This window comes from Trichosurus vulpecula, chromosome 4 (assembly GCF_011100635.1).
Source record: "Trichosurus vulpecula isolate mTriVul1 chromosome 4, mTriVul1.pri, whole genome shotgun sequence".
NCBI lineage: Eukaryota > Metazoa > Chordata > Mammalia > Diprotodontia > Phalangeridae > Trichosurus > Trichosurus vulpecula.
The window spans coordinates 19,713,644-19,734,498 of NC_050576.1; the positions used below are offsets into that span (position 1 = coordinate 19,713,644).

The window sequence follows — 20,855 nt, forward strand, 5'->3', positions numbered from 1 at the left end:
TTTGCTCCTAATCTTGGTTACATTGTGCAAAGACTTTTCAGTTTAATGTGATCAAATTTATCCATTTTGCATTTCATAATGTTCTCTACCTCTTGTCTGGTTGTAAACTATTCCTTGCTCTCCCAGTTTGCTTACAGTATCAGCTTTTAGATATAAATAGAGTAACCATTTTGACTGTATTTTGGTGTGTGGTGTAAGATATTGGTCTATGCCCAGTTTCTCCCATAGCATTTTCCAGTTTTCCCAGCAGATTTACTCAAATAGTGAGTTCTTCTCCCAGAAGCTGGGGTCTTTGGGTTTATCACACAGTAGGTCACTATAGTTATTGACTACTGTTTCTTCTGTACCTAACCTATTCCACTGATTTCACCACTCTATTCCTTGGCCAGTACCAAGTAGTTTCAATGATTGCTGTTTTATAATACAATTTAAGATCTGGTATGGCTAGGTCACCTTCCCTTGAGGTTGTTTTAATCTGCATTTCTGTAATCAATAATGACTTACAGCATTTTTCCCTATGACTATAAATTGTTTTGATTTCTTCATTGAAAAACTGCCTGTTCACATCCTTTGACCATTTATCAGTTGGGGAATGACTCGCATTCTATTAGATTTGACAAACTTCTTTTTAAAAATATTTTAGATATGAGACTTTTATCAGATGAATGAGCTATAAATTGTTTTCCCAATTTTGTGCTTTCCTTTTGATTTTGGATACATTTGTTTTACTTGTACTAAACTTTTTTTTTTATTTAATATAATCAAAATTGTACTTTTTAATCTAACTTTGCTCTTTATCTCTTGTTTATTCCTAAATTGTTCACGTATCCATAAGTTTTACAAGTAATATGTTCCATGTTCTTCCAATTTTCTTGTAAAATTTCTCTTTACATCTAGATCATGTATCCATTTTGTAAATGATGTGAGATATTGGTCCATGTCTACTTTCTAACATGCTACCTTCTACTTTTCCCAATATTTTTTACCAAATAATGAATTTTTACTCCCAAATCTTAAATCTTTGCACTTGCCAGATGCAAGATTCTATGTTTATCTGCTGCTGTAAATTCGATGTCAACTCTATTTCATTGACCTACCTTTCTTTTACTTAGCCAGAGAGTTTTAATAATTACTGCCTTATAATACGGTTTAAGTTCTGGTACTGCTAAACCTCCATCTTTTAGACTTTTTTTCATTATTTTGATATTCTTGACTTTTTTTTCAAAATGAATGTTATTATGATTTATTTCTAATTCATTAAAACACTATTTTTTTGTAATTTTTTTTTTCTTGTGACCACTGTTTATTTTGGGCTTTGGGGCAGCCCAGAAGCCCTGCCCCTGCTCCCAGGCCCACCCAGAGAGGAGGGGAGAGGGCCTGAAGCACATGAGGAGTTGGAAAAGGCACTAGATACCAGATGAACCCCATGGGGGCAGAGTGTGATGGCACCTGGCTGACATGTTGAAGCATGTAAAGTATATTTGCAGGGGCAGTGGCAGGCATGTTACAGCATGTCTATTGGGGTGACAGCACATTAGAGCATATTTCTAAGGAGGCTGGGAAGCATGTGGTTGGCATGTTAGAGCATGTGCCATGTTTACAGGGGTGCTGGGGGGCAGAAACATGTGGTTGGTTGGCACGCTTTGGAGCTAGAAGGGGGTTGGGGATGAGCCGGGAACAGGGACATCTTGGTGGTAGAGTCGGGGGTAGGAGGGGCACCTCAGGGACAACACAGCGTCAGTGTTTGGTGGTGCCTGTGCCAGAGGGTTCCCACACGGGGAAAGGCAGAAATGCAGGAGAGGGGGAGGGGGAGGGTAGCTTCCTGGGATCTCTGTCCTGGGTGGTGGTAGGAGGCTGATGACCAGCCAGGTGGACATACGCATGGGCTTCAGGAGTACACGGTCAGCTGCAGCCACTGGGAGAAGAGGAGAAGACAGGGGAGGAGTGAATTGGGGGCAGGGTCCCCAGCAATCTGCCAGCACTGCCCAGAGGCCACCCTCTCCCCAAGGGAACCTGAGCAGCACCCCAACCAGACCCCCCCAGACACGGGGCGGAGGGCTGACCCTCACCTCTTGGATGTTCACCCGGATCTGACCACTGCCATCCTTGTCCAGAGTCTTGAAGGCACGGAACATGGCGTCCAGGCGCACGAGACAGCCGATGTAGTTGTCAAAATCCATGTGCCCGTCCCCGTCCGAGTATCGCCGAATGATCATCCGGTACAGCTCTGGGCTGAGCTGGAAGCCTGCAGCCCAAAAGGCTCCAGGAAGCTCATTACTGTCAATGGTCCCCGAGCGGTCTAGATCGTACCGCTTGTAGACAGCCTGCCACTTCTTTATGTTGTTCCAAAGGTACTTAAAGTCCTCATAGCCAAGTTTGCCACTGGTGTCACTATCCATGACGGCCACCATGCTCCGACAGGTGTCGATGCCGAAACCGTCGGTCTTCAGGTCAGGGTGTCGAGTCACCACCTTGTTCAAGATGTCCCTGAGTTCAGAGGCACTGATCTCCATGTCATCTCCTGCCAGTTGGGCAAAGAGCCTCCTGAACTGCCGGTCCTCCTCACTCTCACCGGCCTCGAGGTTGGAGAAGTGGGATCGAGGGGGCGGGGGCTCTGGGTTATAATTGGCGGCAGCTTCACTGACGGCGCTGATGAAGCCTCCTAGGAAGCCCATGGCCCCCCCAGGCCCTCCGCCGCCGGCCCCGCCTCTGCCGAACAGCCCCCCGAGAGCTCTGCCTGGGTCCCCGCCGCCGCCGCCGCCACCCCTCCCACCCAGGTATGAATTAAACAGGAACATGTCTCCGGGACCCTGTTCTCGGCCTTGGCCTCAGTTTCCCCAGCTCCCGCCTGGCCTCCTGCCGTCCTAGCTCTGCTCTGCTCGGGTCCGGCCGCAGGTGGGTCGGGCGGGGCCGGGCTGACTCAGGGGCGGCCGCGCCCGAGGAGATGTTCCTTCCCCGGGCGTCCGCGCGGTCCTAGAGCCGCCCGGCCACGCCTCTTCCCGCTCCATGGCTGGACCCGGGCGTCCCCGCCCACCAGCTGTTCCCAGGAACCGGTGCCCAGGTCTCCCGCCCTGCGGGGTCCCGGAGAGACACGCGGGGAGGGGGTGTCTGTGCCTTTAAGAGCCCCAGCCGAGTCTCCCACAGCCATCTATTTTTTTTGTAATTTAGTTGGGATTGCATCGAATATATAAATTTGGGGGGCTAGAATTTTCATTTTTATTATATTGGCCCAGCCTACTAATAAACAATTAATATCTCTACTAGTCTTTAATCTGATTTTATTTATACAAAAAGTTTTTTTATAGTTTCATTTGTAAAGTTTGTTGTTTGTTTGGGTTTTTTTTGGCAGGTAGATTCCCAGGTATTTTAAATTGTCTGTTGTCGTTTGTCCTTCTTTCTCAAAAGGAACATGGTATCAGGGAGGTGATGCTAGGACATGTAAGTGAATTGGACTTAAGTGAGGGAGTACTGAGCAAAGAAAGCCTCACTTTCTCCTCCAGAGCCCTCTGGTTCCAGTGCCTACATGTAGAAGGCATGACTGTATGTAGTGGGGGACCTTGGCCTCTTTAAGCTAAGGTCTTTAACAGGTCTCAGTTTGACTGAGGCTATGCCCATTTAGTGATTAAAGCCAGGTAAGAAACAGAGCGGAGAATAACATCTTTACCTAGTGAAATAAAAAAGAAAAAATCAGTCTGAGAGGGGAAGACCCTCAGGATTTCTGGACAAAATAGAAACAGTTGCTATTTACATTCACTCTGAGCCAATCAGGGCCCAAACAATGAGGAAGCATGGCTTGGCCTGGGCCGAAGTTACTTTAAATAGGGTATTTTTTAATATTGCTTCCTTTTCTTTTATATGCTTACCTTGGATATTATTAGAACTTCCAGTAAAACAGTAAACATGGATAGTTATTTTGGACGAGTTTTCTTTTTTTTTAATAAAATTAATATTTATTTATTTAATATTTTTAGTTTTCAGCAATGATTTTCACAAGTTTGAATTACAAATTTTCTCCCCATTTCTACACCCACCCCCCACTCAAAGACGGCATATATTCTGGTTGCTCCGTTCCCCAGTTAGTCCTCTATTCTGTCACCCCACTCCCCCACCCCTTTTCCCTTACTTTCTTATAGGGCAAGATAAATTTATATTCCCCATTGTCTGTATATCTTATTTCCTAGGTGCATACAAAAACTTTTTTGGAACATCTGCTTTTAAAACTTCTAGTTCCAAATTCTCTTCCCTCTTCCCTCCCCACACACCCTCCCTAAGAAGGCAAGTAATTCAACATAGGCCACATGCATATCATTATGTAAAACCCTTCCACAATACTCATGTAACTATATTTTGCTCCTTCCTATTCTGTCCCCGCTTATCGAGTTTTCTCCCTTGACCCTGTCCCTTTTCTAAAATGTTTGCTTTTGATTACTTCCTCCCCCATCTGCCCTCCCTTCTATCGTTCCCCCTTTTTTATCCCCTTCCTCCTTCGTTCCTGTGGGGTAAGATACCCAATTGAGTGTGTATGGTATTCCCTCCTCGGGTCAAATCCAATGAGAGCAAGATTCACTCATTCCCCCTCACCTGCCCCCTCTTCCCTTCCTACAGAGCTCCTTTTTCTTGCCACTTTTATTTGTGATAATTTACCCCATTCTATCTCTCCATTTCTCCCTCTCTCAATAGATTCCTCTCTTATCCTTTAATTAGATTTTATTTTTTTAGATATCCCTTCATATTCAACTCACTCTGCGCCCTGTCCATATATATACATATATATATTTATGTATGTATGTATGCATATTCCCTTCAGCTACTCTAATACTGAGGATTCATGAGTTATATACATCATCTTTCCATGTAGGAATGTAAACAAAACAGTTCAACTTTAGTAAGTCCCTTATGATTTCTCTTTCTTGTTTAAATTTTCATGCTTCTCTTGATTCTTGTGTTTGAAAGTAAAATTTTCTATTCAGCTCTGGTCTTTTCACTGAGAAAACTTGAAAGCCCTCTATTTTATTGAAAATCCATATTTTGCCTTGGAGCATGATACTCAGTTTTGCTGGGTAGGTGATTCTTGGTTTTAGTACTAGCTCCATTGACCTCCAGAATATCATATTCCATGTCCTTCGATCTCTTAATGTAGAAGCTGCTAGATCTTGTATTATCCTAATTATGTTTCCATGATACTCGAATTGTTTCTTTCTGACTGCTTGCAGTATTTTCTCCTTGATCTGAGAGCTCTGGAATTTGGTGACAATATTCCTACGAGTTTTCTTTTTGGGATTTTTTCAGAAGGCGATCAGTGGATTCTTTCAATTTCTATTTTACCCACTGGGTCTAGAATGTCATGGCAGCTCTCCTTGATAATTTCTTGAAATATGTTATCTAGGCTCTTTTTTAGATCTTGGCTTTCAGATAGTCCAATAATTTTTAAATTATCTCTCCTGGATATATTTTCCAGGTCAGTGGTTATTCCAATGAGATATTTCACATTGTATTCCATTTTTTCATTCCTTTGGTTCTGTTTTATAATATCTTGATTTCTCATAAAGTCACTAGCTTCCAATTGCTCCAATCTAAATTTTAAGGTAGTATTTTTTTCCATGTTCTTTTTGGACCTCCTTTCCCATTTGCCTAACTCTGCCTTTCAAGGCATTCTTCTCCTAATTGGCTTTTAGGAGCTCTTTTGCCATTTGAGTTAGTCTATTTTTTTCTTTCTTTTTATATTTTTATTTTTTTTACTTTTAGTTTGCAACATATGGTACTACAGAATTTTGAGTTCCAGATTTTCTTCCCTCCCTCGCCCCCTCCCTGCCCAAGACAGCATGGAATCCCATATAACTTCCATGTATAACTTGGCATTCAATTAATTTACACACTAGTCAAGTTGTGGAGAAGAATTATGACCAATGGAATGAATCATGAGAAAAAAGAAACAGAACCAAAAAAACAAACAAAAAAATAACACAACCCAACAACAAATACAAAAGAGAGAAAAAAAATGGGGGGGGAGAAAAAGGCGAGCATGGAGTGTGCCTCGATCTGCATTCATACTTCATAGTTCTTTCTCTGGATGTAGATAGCATTCTCCATCGTGAGTCCTTTGGAGCTGTCGCTGCATATTATGTTGCTGAGAACAGCAAAGTCTGTCAGGGTTAGTCATCACAGAATCCATATATCTGTGGTTGTGTATAATGTTCTCCTGGCTCTGCTCTGCTCACTTAGCATTATGTCATGTAGGTTTTTCCAGGTTGTTATGAAGTCCATATCATCCCTATTTCTTTTTTTTTAAGTTAGTAACTTCCTTTTTTAAATTTTTTTTAAATTTATTTAACATATTTAGTTTTCAGCATTGATTTTCACAAGAGTTTGAATTACAAATTTTCTCCCCATTTCTACCCTCCCACCCACTCCAAGATGGCATATATTCTGGTTACCCTGTTCCCCAGTCAGCGCTCCCCTCTGTCACCCCACTCCCCTCCCATCCCCTTTTCCCTTCCTTTCTTGTAGGGCAAGATAAATTTCTACGCCCCATTGCCTGTGTATCTTATTTTCTAGTTGCATGCAAAAACATTTTTGGTTGTTTTTGAACATCTGTTTTTAAAACTTTGAGTTCCAAATTCTCTCCTCTCTTCCCTTCCCACCCACCCTCCCTAAGAAGTCAAGCAATTCGACATAGGCCACATGTGTATCATTATGTATAACCCTTCCACAATAATCATGTTGTGAAAGACTAACTATATTTTGCTGCTTCCCAACCCATCCCCCTTTATTGAATTTTCTCCCTTGACCCTGTCCCCTTTCAAAAGTGTTTGTTATTGATTACCTCCACCCTCGTCAGCCCTCCCCTCCATCATCCCAACCCCCATTTTTTATCTTCTTCCCTCTTCTTTCCTGTGGTGTAAGATTCCCAATTGGGTATGTATGGTATTCCCTCCTTAGGCCAAATCTGATGAAAGCAATGTTCACTCATTCCCCCCTCATCTGCCCTCTCCCCTCCTCCCACAGAACTGCTTGCTCTTGCCTCCTTTATGCGAGATAATCCACCCCATTCTATCTCTTCTTATCTCCCTCTCTCAGTATGTTCCTCTCCCATCCCTTAATTTGATTTTATTTCTTTTAGATATCTTCCCTTCATCTTCAACTCACCCTGTGCCGCTCTCTCTCTCTCTCTCTCTCTCTCTCTCTCTCTCTCTCTCTCTCTCTCTCTCTCTCTCTCTCTCTCTCTCCCTCTCTCTCTCTCTCTCTCTCTCTCTATATATATATATATATATATATATATATATATATACATATATATATACACACACACATAGATATATACATACATACACATTCACCCATATATATACATAAAGAAATATGTATGCATATTCCCTTCAGCTACCCTAATACTGAGGTTTCATGAATCATAATGGTCATCTTCCCATGTAGGAATGTCAACAAAACAGTTCACCTTTAGTAAGTCCCTTGCAATTTCTTTTTCTTGTTCTTTTTCTTGATTACCTTTTCATGCTTCTCTTGATTCTTGTGTTTGAAAGTCAAATTTTCTATTCAGTTCTGGTCTTTTCACTGAGAAAGCTTGAAAGTCCTCTATTTTATTGAAAATCCATATTTTGCCTTGGAGCATGATACTCAGTTTTGCTGGGTAGGTGATTCTAGGTTTTAATCCTAGCTCCATTGACCTCCAGAATATCATATTCCAAGCCCTTCGATCTCTTAATGTAGAGGCTGCCAGATCTTGGGGTTATTCTTATTGGGTTTCCACAATACTCAAATTGTTTCTTTCTGGCTGCTTGCAGTATTTTCTCCTTGATCTGGGAGCTCTGGAATTTGGCGACAATATTCCTGGGAGATTTCTTTTGGGGATCTATTTGAGGAGGCGATCGATGGATTCTTTCAATTTCTATTTTGCCCTGTGGCTCTAGAATATCAGGGCAGTTCTCCTTCATAATTTCTTGAAAGATGATATCTAGGCTCTTTTTTTGATCATGGCTTTCAGGTAGTCCAATAATTTTTAAATGATCTCTCCTGGATCTATTTTCCAGGTCAGTGGTTTTTCCAATGAGATATTTGACATTGTCTTCCATTTTTTCATTCCTTTGGTTCTGTTTTATAATATCTTGATTTCTCATAAAGTCACTACATTCCACTTGCTCCAATCTAATTTTTAAAGTAGTATTTTCTTCACTGGTCTTTTGGACCTCTTTTTCCATTTGGCTAATTCTGCTTTCAAGGCATTCTTCTCCTCATTGGCTTTTTGGAGCTCTAATGCCATTTGAGTAAGTCTGTTTTTTAAGGTGTTGTTTTCTTCAGTGTATTTTTAAGTATTTTTTTGGGTCTCCTTTAGCAAGTCATTGACTTGTTTTTCATGGTTTTCTCGCATCCTTCTCATTTCTCTTCCCAATTTTTCCTCTACTTCTCTAACTTGCTTTTCCAAATCCTTTTTGAGCTCTTCCATGGCCTGGAACCAGTTCATGTTTTTCTTGGAGGCTTTTGGTGTAGGCTCTTGCACTTTTTTGACTTCTTTAGGCTGTATGTTTTGGTCTTCTTTGTCACCAAAGAAAGAATGCAAAGTCTGAGACTGAATCTCTGTGCGTTTTCACTGTCTGGCCATATTCCCAGCCAACTAACTTGACCTTTGAGTTTTTCAGTGGGGTATGACTGCTTGTAGAGTAGAGAGTTCTATGTTCCATGTTTGGGGGGGAGGTGCCAGCTCTGCCACACCAGCACTGCTCCTTCCCCAAGAGCCCCCAACCCGAACTGGGCTTAGATCTTCAGCAGGCTGTGCACCCCTGCTCTGATCCGCCACTTAATTCCTCCCACCAGGTTGGACTGGAGCCGGAAGCAGCAATAGCCCTAGCTGCCCCACCTCCGCTGCCCCCGGGGCTGGAAGCCGAACCGGGAACTCCTTCCACTCCCGCAGCTTTTCCCACTAACCTTCTCAGCAGTCTTTGGTGTTTGTGGGTTGAGAAGTCTGGTAACTGCTGCAGCTCACTGATTCAGGGCTCTACAGCATGCTCTGCCTGGTTGCTAGTCTTGTTGGTCCACACCACTCAGGCTGGGCTCTGCTCCACTCCGTTCCCAGCTCCCAGCTCCCAGCCCCCAGCTCCGTGTGGGATAGACTTCACCCAGAGACCATCCAGGCTGTCCTAGGCTGGAGCCCTGCTTCCCTCTGCTGTTTTGTGGGTTCTGCCATTCTAGAATTGGTTCAGAGCCATTTTTATAGGTTTTTGGAGGGACTCGGTAAGGAGCTCACACTAGTCGCTGCTTACCAGCTGCCGTCTTGGCTCCGCCCCCCTCATCCCTATTTCTTATAGCACAATAGTATTCCATTACCTTCATATACCACAGCTTGTTCAGCCATTCCCCAACTGATGGGCATCCCTTTGATTTCTAATTCTTAGCTACTACAAAAAGAACTGCTATAAATATTTTTGTACATATGGGTCCTTTTCCCATTTGTGTGATTTCTTTGGAATATAACCCTAGGAGTGGTATTGCTGGGTCAAAGGGTATGAATATTTTTATAGCCCTTTGAGTATAGTTCCAAATTGCTCTCCAAAATGGTTAGATCAGTTCACAACTCCACCAGCAATGTAAAAATGTTCCAATTTTCCCACATCCTCTCCAGCATTTATTGCTTTTCTGTTATTTTAGACAATCTGACAGGAGGGAGATGGAGTCTAAGATTTGTTTTGATTTGCATTTCTCTAATCAGTAGTGATTTAGAGCATTTTTTCATATGTCTATAGATATCTTTAATTTCTTCCTCTGAAAACTGCCTGTTCATATCTTTGACCACTTCTCAATTGGGGAATGACTTATATTCCTATATATTTGGTTCAGTTCCCGGTATATTTTGGAAATGAGTCCTTTATCAGTGACACTAGTTGTAAAGATTTTCTCCCAATTTTCTGCTTCCCTCCTAATCTTTGTTGTATTAGCTTTTTTGTACAAAAACATTTCAATTTAACATAATCAAAATTATCCATTTTGCATTTTCTAATGGTCTCCATCTCTTGTTGGGTCATGGATTCTTTTCTTTTCTATAAATCTGATAGGTAAACTGTTCCTTCTTCTCCCAACTTGCTTATAGTATCAGCTTTTACGCCTAAATCATGAACCCATTTTGACTTTATTTTGGTATATGTTTTAAGATATTGGTCTATGCCCAGTTTCTGCCGTATCATTTTCCAATTTTCCCAGCAGTTTTTGTGAAATAGTGAATTCTTAGCCCAGAAGCTGGCCTCTTTGGGTTTATATCAAAGAGTAGATTGCTATAGTTGTTGACTTCTCCATGTTGCGTACCTATCCTATTCCACTGATCCACAACTCTGTTTCTTAGCCAGTACCAGGTAGTTTTGATGACTGCTGCTCTATAATAGAGTTTAATGTCTGGTATGGCTAGGCCACCTTCTCTAGCATTTCTTCTCATTAATACCCTAGATATTCTAGACCTCTTGTTCTTCCAGATGAATTTTGTTATTATTTTATCCAGCTCTGTAAAATAATTTTTTGGTAGTTCAATTGGTATGGCACTGAATAGATAGATTAATTTAGGTAAAATTTTTTATTTTTATTTTTATTATATTAGCTCGGCCTAACCATGGGCAACTGCTATTATTCCATTTATTTAGATCTGAATTTATTCGTGTGGAGAGTGTTTCATAATTATGTTCATATAGATCCTGGGTTTGTCTTGGCAGATAAACTCCCAAATATTTTATAGTGTCTACAGTAACTTTGAATGGAATTTCTCTTCCTATCTCTTACTGTTGGATTTTGTTAGAAATGTATAGGAATGCTGAGGATTTATGTGGGTTTATTTTATATCCTGCAACTTTGCTAAATTTCTTTATTATTTCAAGTACGTTTCTACTTGATTCTCTAGGATTCTCTAAGTAAATCATCATATCATCTGCCAAAAGTGATAATTTAGCTTCTTCTTTGCCTATTCTAATTTCTTCAATTTATTTTTCTTCTCTTATTGCTACAGCTAACGTTTCTAGTACCAGATTAAATAGTAGGGGTGATAATGGACATCCTTGTTTCACCCCTGATCTTATTGGAAATTCATCTAGTTTATCCCCATTACAAATAATGCTTGTTGATGGCTTTAGGTAGATGTTATTTATAATTTTAAGAAAGGCTCCATTTATTCCTATATTTTCTAGTGTTTTTAATAGGAATGGGTGTTCTATTTTGTCAAAGGCTTTTTCTGTGTCTATTGTGATGATCATATGGTTTCTGCCAGTGTTGTTGTTGATATGGTCAATTATGCTAATCATTTTCCTAATATTGAACTAGCCTTGCATTCCTGGAATAAATCCTACCTGGTCATATTGTATTATTCTGGTGATAAGTTGCTGCATTCTTTTTGCTAATAATTTATTTAAAATTTTTGCATCAATATTCATTAGGGATATTGGTCTATAATTTTCTTTCTCTGTTTTGACTCTACCTGGTTTGGGTATTAGTACCATATTTGTGTCATAAAACGAATTTGGTAGGGCTCCTTCACATATTTTCCCAAATAGTCTACGAAGTGTAGGAATCAATTGTTCTTTAAATGTTTGATAGAATTCACATGTAAAGCTGTCTGGCCCTGAAGATTTTTTCCTAGGGAGTTCATTGATGGTTTCCTCAATTTCCTTTTCTGAGATGGGGTTATTTAGAAATTTTACTTCCTTTTCTGTTAACCTGGACAATTTATGTTTTTGTAGATATTCATCCATATCTCTAAGGTTGTCAAATTTATGGGCATATAATTGGGCAAAATAATTCCTAATTATTGTTTTGATTTCCTCTTCATTTTTGATACAGATAATTAGATTTTCTTCTTTTTTTAATCAAATTGAACAAAGAATTATCAATTTTATTGTTTTTTTTCATAAAACCAGCCCTTTGTTTTATTTATCAATTTAATAGTTTTCTTGATTTCAATTTTATTAATCTCTCCTTTGATTTTCAGTATTTTTAATTTGGTATTTAATTGGGGATTTTCAATTTGCTCTTTTTCTAGCTTTTTCAGTTGTATGCCCAAATCATTCATCTCCTTTTTCCCTATTTTATTCACGTAAGCATTTAGGGATATAAAACTTCCCCTAAGTACTGCTTTTGCTGCATCCCATAAGTTTGGTATGTTGTCTCATTATTGTTATTCTCTTGAATGAAGTTATTAATTGTTTCTCTGATTTGTTCTTTGGCCCACTCATTCTTTAGAATTAGATTATTTAGTTTTCAATTAATTTTTAGGTTATTTTTCCATGGTTCTTTGTTACAAATAATTCTTATTGCATCATGATCTGAAAAGTATGCTTTGACTACTTCTGCCTTTCTGCACTGGATTGTGAGGTTTTCATGCCCTAGTACATGGTCAATTTTTGAGTATGTGCCGTGTACCACTGAGAAGAAAGTATATTCCTTTTTATCCCCATTTAGTTTTCTCCAGAGGTCTATCATATCTGCCTTTTCTAAAATTCTGTTCACTTCCTTAATTTCTTTCTTATTTATTTTGAGGTTAGATTTATCAAGTTCAGAAAGGGGGAGGTTGAGGTCTCCCAATATTATAGTTTTGTTGTCTATTTCTTACTGTAACTCCCTTAACCTCTCCTCTAAAAATCTGCATGCCATACCACTTGGTGCATAAATGTTAAACAATGATATTGCTTCATTGTTTATGGTGCCTTTTAGCAGGATATAATGTCCTTCCTTATCTCTTTTAATTAAACCTATCTTTACTTTTACGTTGTCTGAGATTAGGATTGCTACACCTGCTCTTTTTACTTTAGCTGAGGCACAATATATTTTACTCCAGCTTTTTATCTTTACCCTGTGTGTATCCCCCTGTTTCAAATGTGTTTCTTGTAAACAGCATATTGTAGGATTATGGTTTTTAATCCATTCTGCTATCTGCTTCCGTTTTATGGGAGAGTTCATCCCATTCACATTCACAATTATGATTTCTATCTGTGTCTTTTTCTCCATCCTATTTCCCCCTGTTTATGCTTTTGTTTCTCCCTTTCCCCTTCCACTCCTCAAAAAAGTTTTGCTTTTGACTGCCACCTTCCTCAGTTTACCCTCCCTGTCCCTCTTCTTCCCTGAATAATTATGCTTAATTTTGCTCAGTAGTTGATCCTTGGTTGTAGTCCCAGCTCCTTTGCCATTGGAATATCATATTCCAGTTTCTCCTGTCTTTTAGGGTGGAATTGGAAAGATCCTGCATGATCCTGACTGTAATTCGGTGATATTTAAATTGTTTCTTTTTGGATGCTTGCAGTATTTTCCCCTTCATTTTGTAATTCTGAAATTTGGCTATAATATTTCTTGGTGTTTTCAGTTGGGGATCTCTTTCAGGGGGTGATCGGTGAATTCTTTCAATAACTATTTTGCCCTCTGGTTCTAGGACCTCTGTGCACTTGTCTTTGATAATTTCTTCGAAGATACTGTCAAGGCTCTTTTTTTCATCGTGGATTTCTGGTAGATCGACAACTCTTAAATTGTCTCTCCTGGATCTATTTTCCAGGTCAGTTGTTTTCCCAATCAGATAGTTCACATTTTTTTTCTATTTTTTCATTCTTTACATTTTCTTTTACTACTTCTTGATGTCTGATAGAGTCATTAGCTTCCACTTGCTCAACTCTGATTTTTAATGAGTTACTGTCTTCATTTTGCTTTTGACTCACCTTTTCCAGTTGCTAGATTTTACCTCTCAGAGTGTCATTTTCTCTATTTAGATTCTGATCCTCCAAAGCCATTTTGCCAATCTTATTCTTTAGGGACTTGATTTTGCTAGTGGATTTTTTTTCCCATTTTTTCCATTTTTTTTCTATTTTTTCCATTTCTTTTCTTTTACCTCCCTAGTTTGGTTTTTAAAATCCTCCTTTAGCTCTTTCAGTAATGTTTTTTGTTCTGGAGACCAGTTCACACTACCTTTTGAGGTATCAGATGTGGGTATAATGCCATTGTTATCCTCTTCCAAATTGGTATTTTGATCCTGCCTGTCTGCATAAAAAGAATCAATGGTCCTTGGTTTTTTTGTGTTCTTCATGTTGGTTAGCCTTCTCCTGGCTTTACAATAAATTTCTTCTTTTGGGGCTCAGGGCTTTCTGTCCCAGCTTTCTTATTCTGGGGACTGTGAGTCTCGTTGTTGGCTTTATGAATTATAGCCTTCAGTTTCCTGAGGTGTAGGGGAGGGGGTCTGGCTGCCCGAAATCTCCTCTTCCCCTGGGGTTGTTCTCCAGCACTGTTGCTCTTCAGCAATGGTTTTAGCCCTTTATTGTTTTAGCTGTGAGTCTGGCACTTCCCCTGGGGGAGCAAGAGTACGTCTGGACTCCTGGTGTTGACCCCTGCTGGCTCTGCCCCTTTGGTACTCAGATACTTCCACTACTCGGCCACTGAAGCCCCACTTCTGTCTCCTCTATTCCAGCATTTGTGTTTTTTTTTTTTTTCTGAGGAATTCTCTCGGTGGGGAGGGGAGGGGTTAGAGCTGTTTACCTGGTCATTATGTCTCCCAGAAGTTCAAGAGGCATTTCATACCCTTGGGCTGCAAGCCTCAGGAGTTGATATCTCATGGTTGGTGGCTTTCCGCTGCTTCTCCGTTGCTTCCACAGAGTGCCGTCTTGTGTTGGGAGGCCTGGGGATCTCTGCTGGTTTTGGGCGCCTGGCTTTCTCCCAATCTGTCTCCCACGTGGGTTTCCCAGCCAGCCGCTTCCTCTTTGGTCCCATCTGGAGCAGTTCCGCACACCGAGAGCTCTCCTAGCCCACAGATTCGTTCCTTTGGCCTTTCAGACTCTCCTGGCTAGGAAATTTGCATCACTCAGACTTCTCGCAGTTTCTAACTCTCTCAAGTCTGCTCAAATTCACTTTTTTATAGTAATCTGACAGAACTTGTGAGAGAGCTCTGGTAAGATGCTGTTTTCATGCGGCCATCTTGGCTCCATCCCCCTCAAGTTAGTCTATTTTAAAGGTGTTATTTTCTTCAGTATTTTTGAGTCTCCTTTAGCAAGTCATTGACTTGATTTTTTGTGGTTTTCTTGCTTCACTCTCATTTCTTTCCTGATTTTTCCTCTACTTCTCTAACTTGCTTTTCCAAATCCTTTTTGAGCTCTTCCAGGGCCTCAGACCAGTTCATGTTTCTCTTGGAGGCTTTTGATGTAAGCTCTTTGACTTTGGTGACTTCTTCTGCCAGTATGTTTTGGTCTTCTTTGTCACCAAAGAAAGATTCCAAAGTCTGAGTCTGAATCTGAGTCCATTTTCACTGCCTGGCCATGTTCCCAGCCGACTTCTTGACCCTTGAGTTTTTTGTCGGACTATGACTGCTTGTAGAGTACAGAGTACTTTGTCCCAACCTTGAGGGGCTGTGATGTTGTTTTCAGAGCTATTTCTACACAGCAAGCTCTGCCACACCAACATTCTTCCTCCCCCAACAACAGCCAACCCAGAATGCACTCAGATCTCAGCAGGCTCTGTACTCCTGCTCTGCCCTGCCACTTAATTCCTTCCACCAAGTGGGCCTGGGGCCTAAAGCAACTGCAGCTGTAGTTCTCTAACTGCACCACCCCTGCTGCCCCTGGGTCAGTGGCCGAACTACAAACTGCTTTCACTCTGGCCCCTCCAATTTTTCTGCTAACCTTCTCTGTTGTGGTGTATGTGGGTTGAGAAGTCTGGTACCTGCCACAGCACACTGATTCAGGGTGCTAGGGCCTGGTCTGCCTGGCTCCTGGTCTCATTGGTCTGGGCTCAGCCCACGCTGGGCTTTGCTCCACTCCAGTCCCAGCTCCATGTGATAGACCCTACCCGTTGACCATCCAGGCTATCCTGGGCTGGAGCCCTACTTCCCTCTGCTATTCCATGGGTTCTGCAGGTCTAGAATTTGTTCAGAGCCATTTTTATCAGTGTTTGGAGGGTCCTAGGGAAGAGCCCTAGGGAAGTTCCTGCTTTCCAGCAGACATTTTGGTTCCCTCTTTACAATTCTTCTTGCAGAGTTTTGTTTCTGGTATATGAGAAGGCCAATGATTAATGTGCATTTACTTTAAATCTTCCTAATTAGCTTAAATTATTAATTGTTTCACCTAACTTTTTAGTTGACTCTTTGGTATTTTCCACTTATATCATGATGTCATTTGCAAAAAGAGATAGTTTTATTACCTCATTCCCTATTCTGATCCCTTCAATTTCTTTTTCTTCTGTTATTGCTATTGCTAGGATTTCCAATAGAAAACTGAACAAGATTGGTGACATCTTTCCAGTTTGGAAATCCCGAGGGTCTGTGATTATTTATCACATCATTGATGGCCCTTCAGCCAATCTTTCCATCTGTATCTGTGACATATCATGTTCATGTCCCCACAGTTTAGTCAAACTAACTATTTATTGTTTCCAAAATGCACCAGCCACACCCCCAGTCCAGTCATAGAACCATAGATTTAGAGCTAGAAAGAAACTTAGAGGCAACACAGTCCAAGCCTGTACCCCCATTTTACAGATGAGGTCACTGAAGCTGAGAGCTCAGAAATATCGGAGTCATCATTTAAACAGAGGTCTTCTTAACTCTGAGACCAAAGTTCTAGTTTATGAATTAGGTATTAGTATTTGTATCAGGTATTTGTAACAAAATTTGTAGCCAAAGCAGTTACTCCATGCTATGCCCTTCGTTTGGAATATTCTCCTCCACCTCTTTGACTCTTGAAATCTTTCAACAACCAATTCAAATACTTAACTTCTCCCTGAAGCTTTCCCTTGTCAATAATAAGTTCTCTTGTGTCTAATAAGAAGGAATTTTTTACTAGCCTTGAACTTATGTATTTACTCATAATAAAGATGAATACCAGTGTTTAGTACAGTGCCCAAGATATGATAACAAAAGTTTATTGACTGAAATTTATGGAGGAGTTTATGGCCTACCTTCCCCATAAATGGAAATTTTATTTCCATTAGAGCTCAGATAGTCTAATATTGCCTGTATCTCTAGCATCACTTAATGCAAGGTTTAGCATACCTTTATTCCCTAAAAAGGAGTGAAAAGGCTCAGGGTGCGTACTTTGACATTTGAGGGTATTTTTGGATCTCAGAGGCAAAAGGGACCTAGTAGCTGCCCAAGACTGACTGGACCTGAATTGGAATCACTTCTCAACATTCCCAATAAATGGTCATTTGGACTATGCTTGAAGACCTCCATAGAAGGGGAGTCCACAACCTTTCAAAGAAGCCCATGACACTCTAGGGCAATTCTTACTGGTCAGAAGTTTGGCCTTCTCTCCAACTTCAGTTCCCCTCCTTACATCGTTCATTGATTGCTCCTTGTTTTGCCCTTGGGGGCCATACAGAAAAAAAAAAAACTAGTCTCTCTTCCACATGACACCAACAGTACAATTCTTCTGACTTTCTACTATCTGCTCTTCAATCTTTTTATGTTAACAAGAATTTATGACTTACTGCAAGTTACTGGGGTGAACCTGTCTATCAAATGGTATAATATGAAATATCTGACCACTGTGAGTTCCCATGATTCTCTTGGCCAAGAAACATTTGTTTGCTTCATTCTTTATTTGTTTTGTCAAGGGTGCCAACATTTTCTTAGCATCTTTTAATTCTTATGAACTGTCTCTTTCTCTGTTATTTGCTCTTTTGTAATACGCTTGTGAAATAGGACTCTTGTGGCATGGAAAGATTAACAATTCACAAATCAGGCCAACAAAGAGACACTCTGCTTTTGAGGAAAGAAGGTAAAGACAATTCAGTCAGGACTCCCCAATCCTGAGCTTCCTAAAGGAGTGTGGTGACTACTGCATTCCAAAAGGCCTTCCCTATCTAAAAGTAGAGCCTCCATGAGATGTGCATAAGAGACCAGTCTTAAAATAGAAAGCATACTCTTAGAGACAGCAAGAAATAATGGAAAGGTCACAGACTGTGGAGTCCAGGGTCTCAGTTCGAATCTCATCTCTGCCATGTTTTACCTATGTGACCTTGGGTTAGTCCCTTACCCTCTCTGGACCTCAGTTCCCAAGTTCTTCATAGCAAAGATACTTCTTGGAGAAGGAGTATCCCAAGGTCCCTCTTCTATCCCCCCCTTTTTGGGTAGAGAGAAATGGGTTTGACTGTTTAATACTGCACTGTCAGCAAAGTGGAGGGGCCCTATCAGTTCCAGATTATATTGAACAAAGGAGGTGGGGGCAATGAGCCTGCTTGTGGCATATCCAATGCCCATGGGCGAAGGGCATTGCTGTCCTGCCTGGACCATGACACTGATAAAGTCGACAAGGGCCGGGTCAGATGACTTAAGCCACTCAAACTGGATCTGACCATCCAGATTAGGACTTGGGCTCCTTTCCCATCCATTGCTATCTTCTTCAAAGCAGAAACTCATCCAGAAGTTAGTCATCACTGACTGAGGTAATAAGGTGCTCATAATTATGTACCCCAAGGTACATGGTCTACTTATAGAACCTCAGGACGTCTGAGCCTTGACATCTCCCTTTATCTTTCCAGGCATTTCCAGTCAAACTTTATGTGTTATTTCCCCATTTTATGTGTGAGTTCCTTAGGAACAGAAACAGTCCAGCCCTTACTATTTGTATACACAGTGGAATGTTTGGCACATAGTAGGTGTTTTTTAAGTGTTTGTTCAATTGAATTCTGTTGCTGGTAGAGGGAATAACCACACCACTAAAATTATAGATCTTTTGAAATGTTGATATAAATTATTATCATTATTATTTAGGCTTATTAATGTCTAATGGCCAAGATTGGAGACAGCAAAGAAGATTTGCCCTAATGACACTAAGGAACTTTGGTTTGGGAAAGAAGACCCTGGAAGATCGAATCCAAGAGTAGGCCAGGTATCTCATTGAGGCCATTGGGGAAGAAAAAGGTGAGCAGTTGTCAGGCAGAGATATTTTTAATTGGTTCTGATTGTCCTTTTATCCAAATGATCATTAAAGAGAATATGTAAGTGTGGATGGGAGGAGCAGGGGAAAAGAGATGACTTCTGGACTAGAGACAGACAAAATGTCCGCAGCCCCTGAGAAGGTCTTCAAAGATCCAACATTGTCCTCTAGGAAGAAATGAGGCAGCAAGCAAAGAAAGGGCCCCCTTGATGGTTCATTCTCTTGAATGCCATTTTCATTATTTTCTGCCATCAGCACATAGACCTCAAAACTTCAAATGCTACACATGGAGTCCTGCCTTGGCTGGTCTCTCAAGGAACTCACTACACCCATGCATGTACACAGACCCCTGCCTCTGTTCTCTCCTGCTGCCCTTCTCTAACTCTTTTGTTTCTTACTAACCATCCTTCCTTTCTACTTGCTGAATCATCTATTCTATTTTCTTGATATCTTTACTCTCATTTTTCTCTTTCATATTTTCTGCTTTGCTCTCCTCTTTCTACTCCTCAGAACATACACACATACATATTGCTATTTGCATTTTAAAAATTTAGATTATTTTTCCTATTAATTATTTATTTCCTTTCCTTATTTTTCTTCCTCTCACTGGAAAAACCAAACCCTAGTAAGAAATACACAGTCAAACAAAAGGAACTCTCACATTATCCGTGCCCAGAAACTTATATCTCATTGTGTAAACTAAGTCTATCACCAGTCTGTCAGGAAGTGGGTAGCAGGTGTCGTCATTGGTCCTCTGAAATTGTGGTTGCTATTTCATCAGTCCAAGTTCTTAAGTCTATCCAAGTTACCTTACTTTTCACAATATTGTTACTGCAGGCCTTCATTCTACACTTCCTCCTCTTTCTATGCTTCTTCTTTTTCCTTCTCTTCCTCCTCCCTTTCTCCTCCACTTCCCTTTTTTCCTACTTTTCTGCTGCTTCCTCTTATTATCATGGATTAGGGTTAAGAATGAATGTTGGAGCCCATCAATCCAAACCTCCCTACCATTCTGTAGATGAGAAAACTGAGGAGTGGAACAGTTAAGTGACTTGTACAAGGTAACTCAGTAAGTCAATAAATGATTATCAAGTGCCTGCTCCATTTCAGGCACTGTGGTAAATCCTGGGAATATAAAAAAAAGGAAAACGAGAATCCCTGTCCTCTAGGATCTCCTAGTCTAAGGGGGGAAACAGCATGCAAACAATTTTGTACAAGCACAGTTTAAACAAGAGAAACTGGAAATAATCAACAGAGGGAAGGCACTAGAACTAACATCACCCAGCTAGTAAATGTCTGAGGTAGGCCAGGTCTTCCTGCCTCCAGGTCCAGTACCTTATGCACTATCTTCTATTGGCTCCCTTCCTCTTTCACCTTATTTGATTAATCTAGGTTAGGTTCAGATTCGAATTCACTCTGGCAATAAGACACACTCCCAACAAAATAGGGTTTTTATTGAAAGACAGGGGAAATACTCCATTAACCCCACAACCACATTATTTAACAATTCCTACTACACAGTTAACACAGTGACAAAGACAGAGACACAGACACACAGAGGCATCACCTGTTCAGAGGAACACCACTGCCCAAGGTTTCTTCAAGCTGGGGAATCCCTCTTTTTTGTGCAAACGCAGTGACAACAACAAAAGACACACACACAACATACAACATACACTTCACATTCAGCACTTGCACCCAAGGCTTCTTCGAAGCTGGGGAACCTCTTTTACAGGTTCCTTGGTGGTTTTCTGAACATAGTCCCAGGCAAAGTGTCCTCTCCGTGGGTGAGGTTCCAATATGATTCACCCACGTGGTGATTTTTATAGGACCCTGAACAGAGAAAGTTTTTTTCCTGCCAGAGGTGGGAGCCACCCTTCCCCCACCCACCTCATTCCCAAGAACTGGCAGGCAGTCTCAGGGCCTATCAGTCTCCAAGTGGGAGAGTCTAAAGGTCTACAAGGGGGAAGG

The 20,855-nt window shown here is 40.8% G+C and overlaps 2 protein-coding genes across 2 annotated transcripts in view; one reads left to right on the forward strand and one right to left on the reverse strand.

The window, feature by feature from the left end:
• LOC118846149 (cytochrome P450 2J6-like) overlaps positions 1 to 20,855 on the forward strand; it is a 41,834-nt gene that overhangs the window by 6,003 nt on the left and 14,976 nt on the right. The window lies entirely within an intron of this gene.
• Positions 741 to 2,890, reverse strand: LOC118846148 (calpain small subunit 1-like). The gene is made up of 2 exons (XM_036754391.1): positions 2,070 to 2,890; positions 741 to 1,915 (listed from the first exon to the last, which is right to left on the reverse strand). Exons 1-2 carry the CDS (start codon positions 2,796 to 2,798, stop codon positions 1,889 to 1,891), a joined length of 756 nt encoding a protein of 251 aa, XP_036610286.1. The 5' UTR covers positions 2,799 to 2,890; the 3' UTR covers positions 741 to 1,888.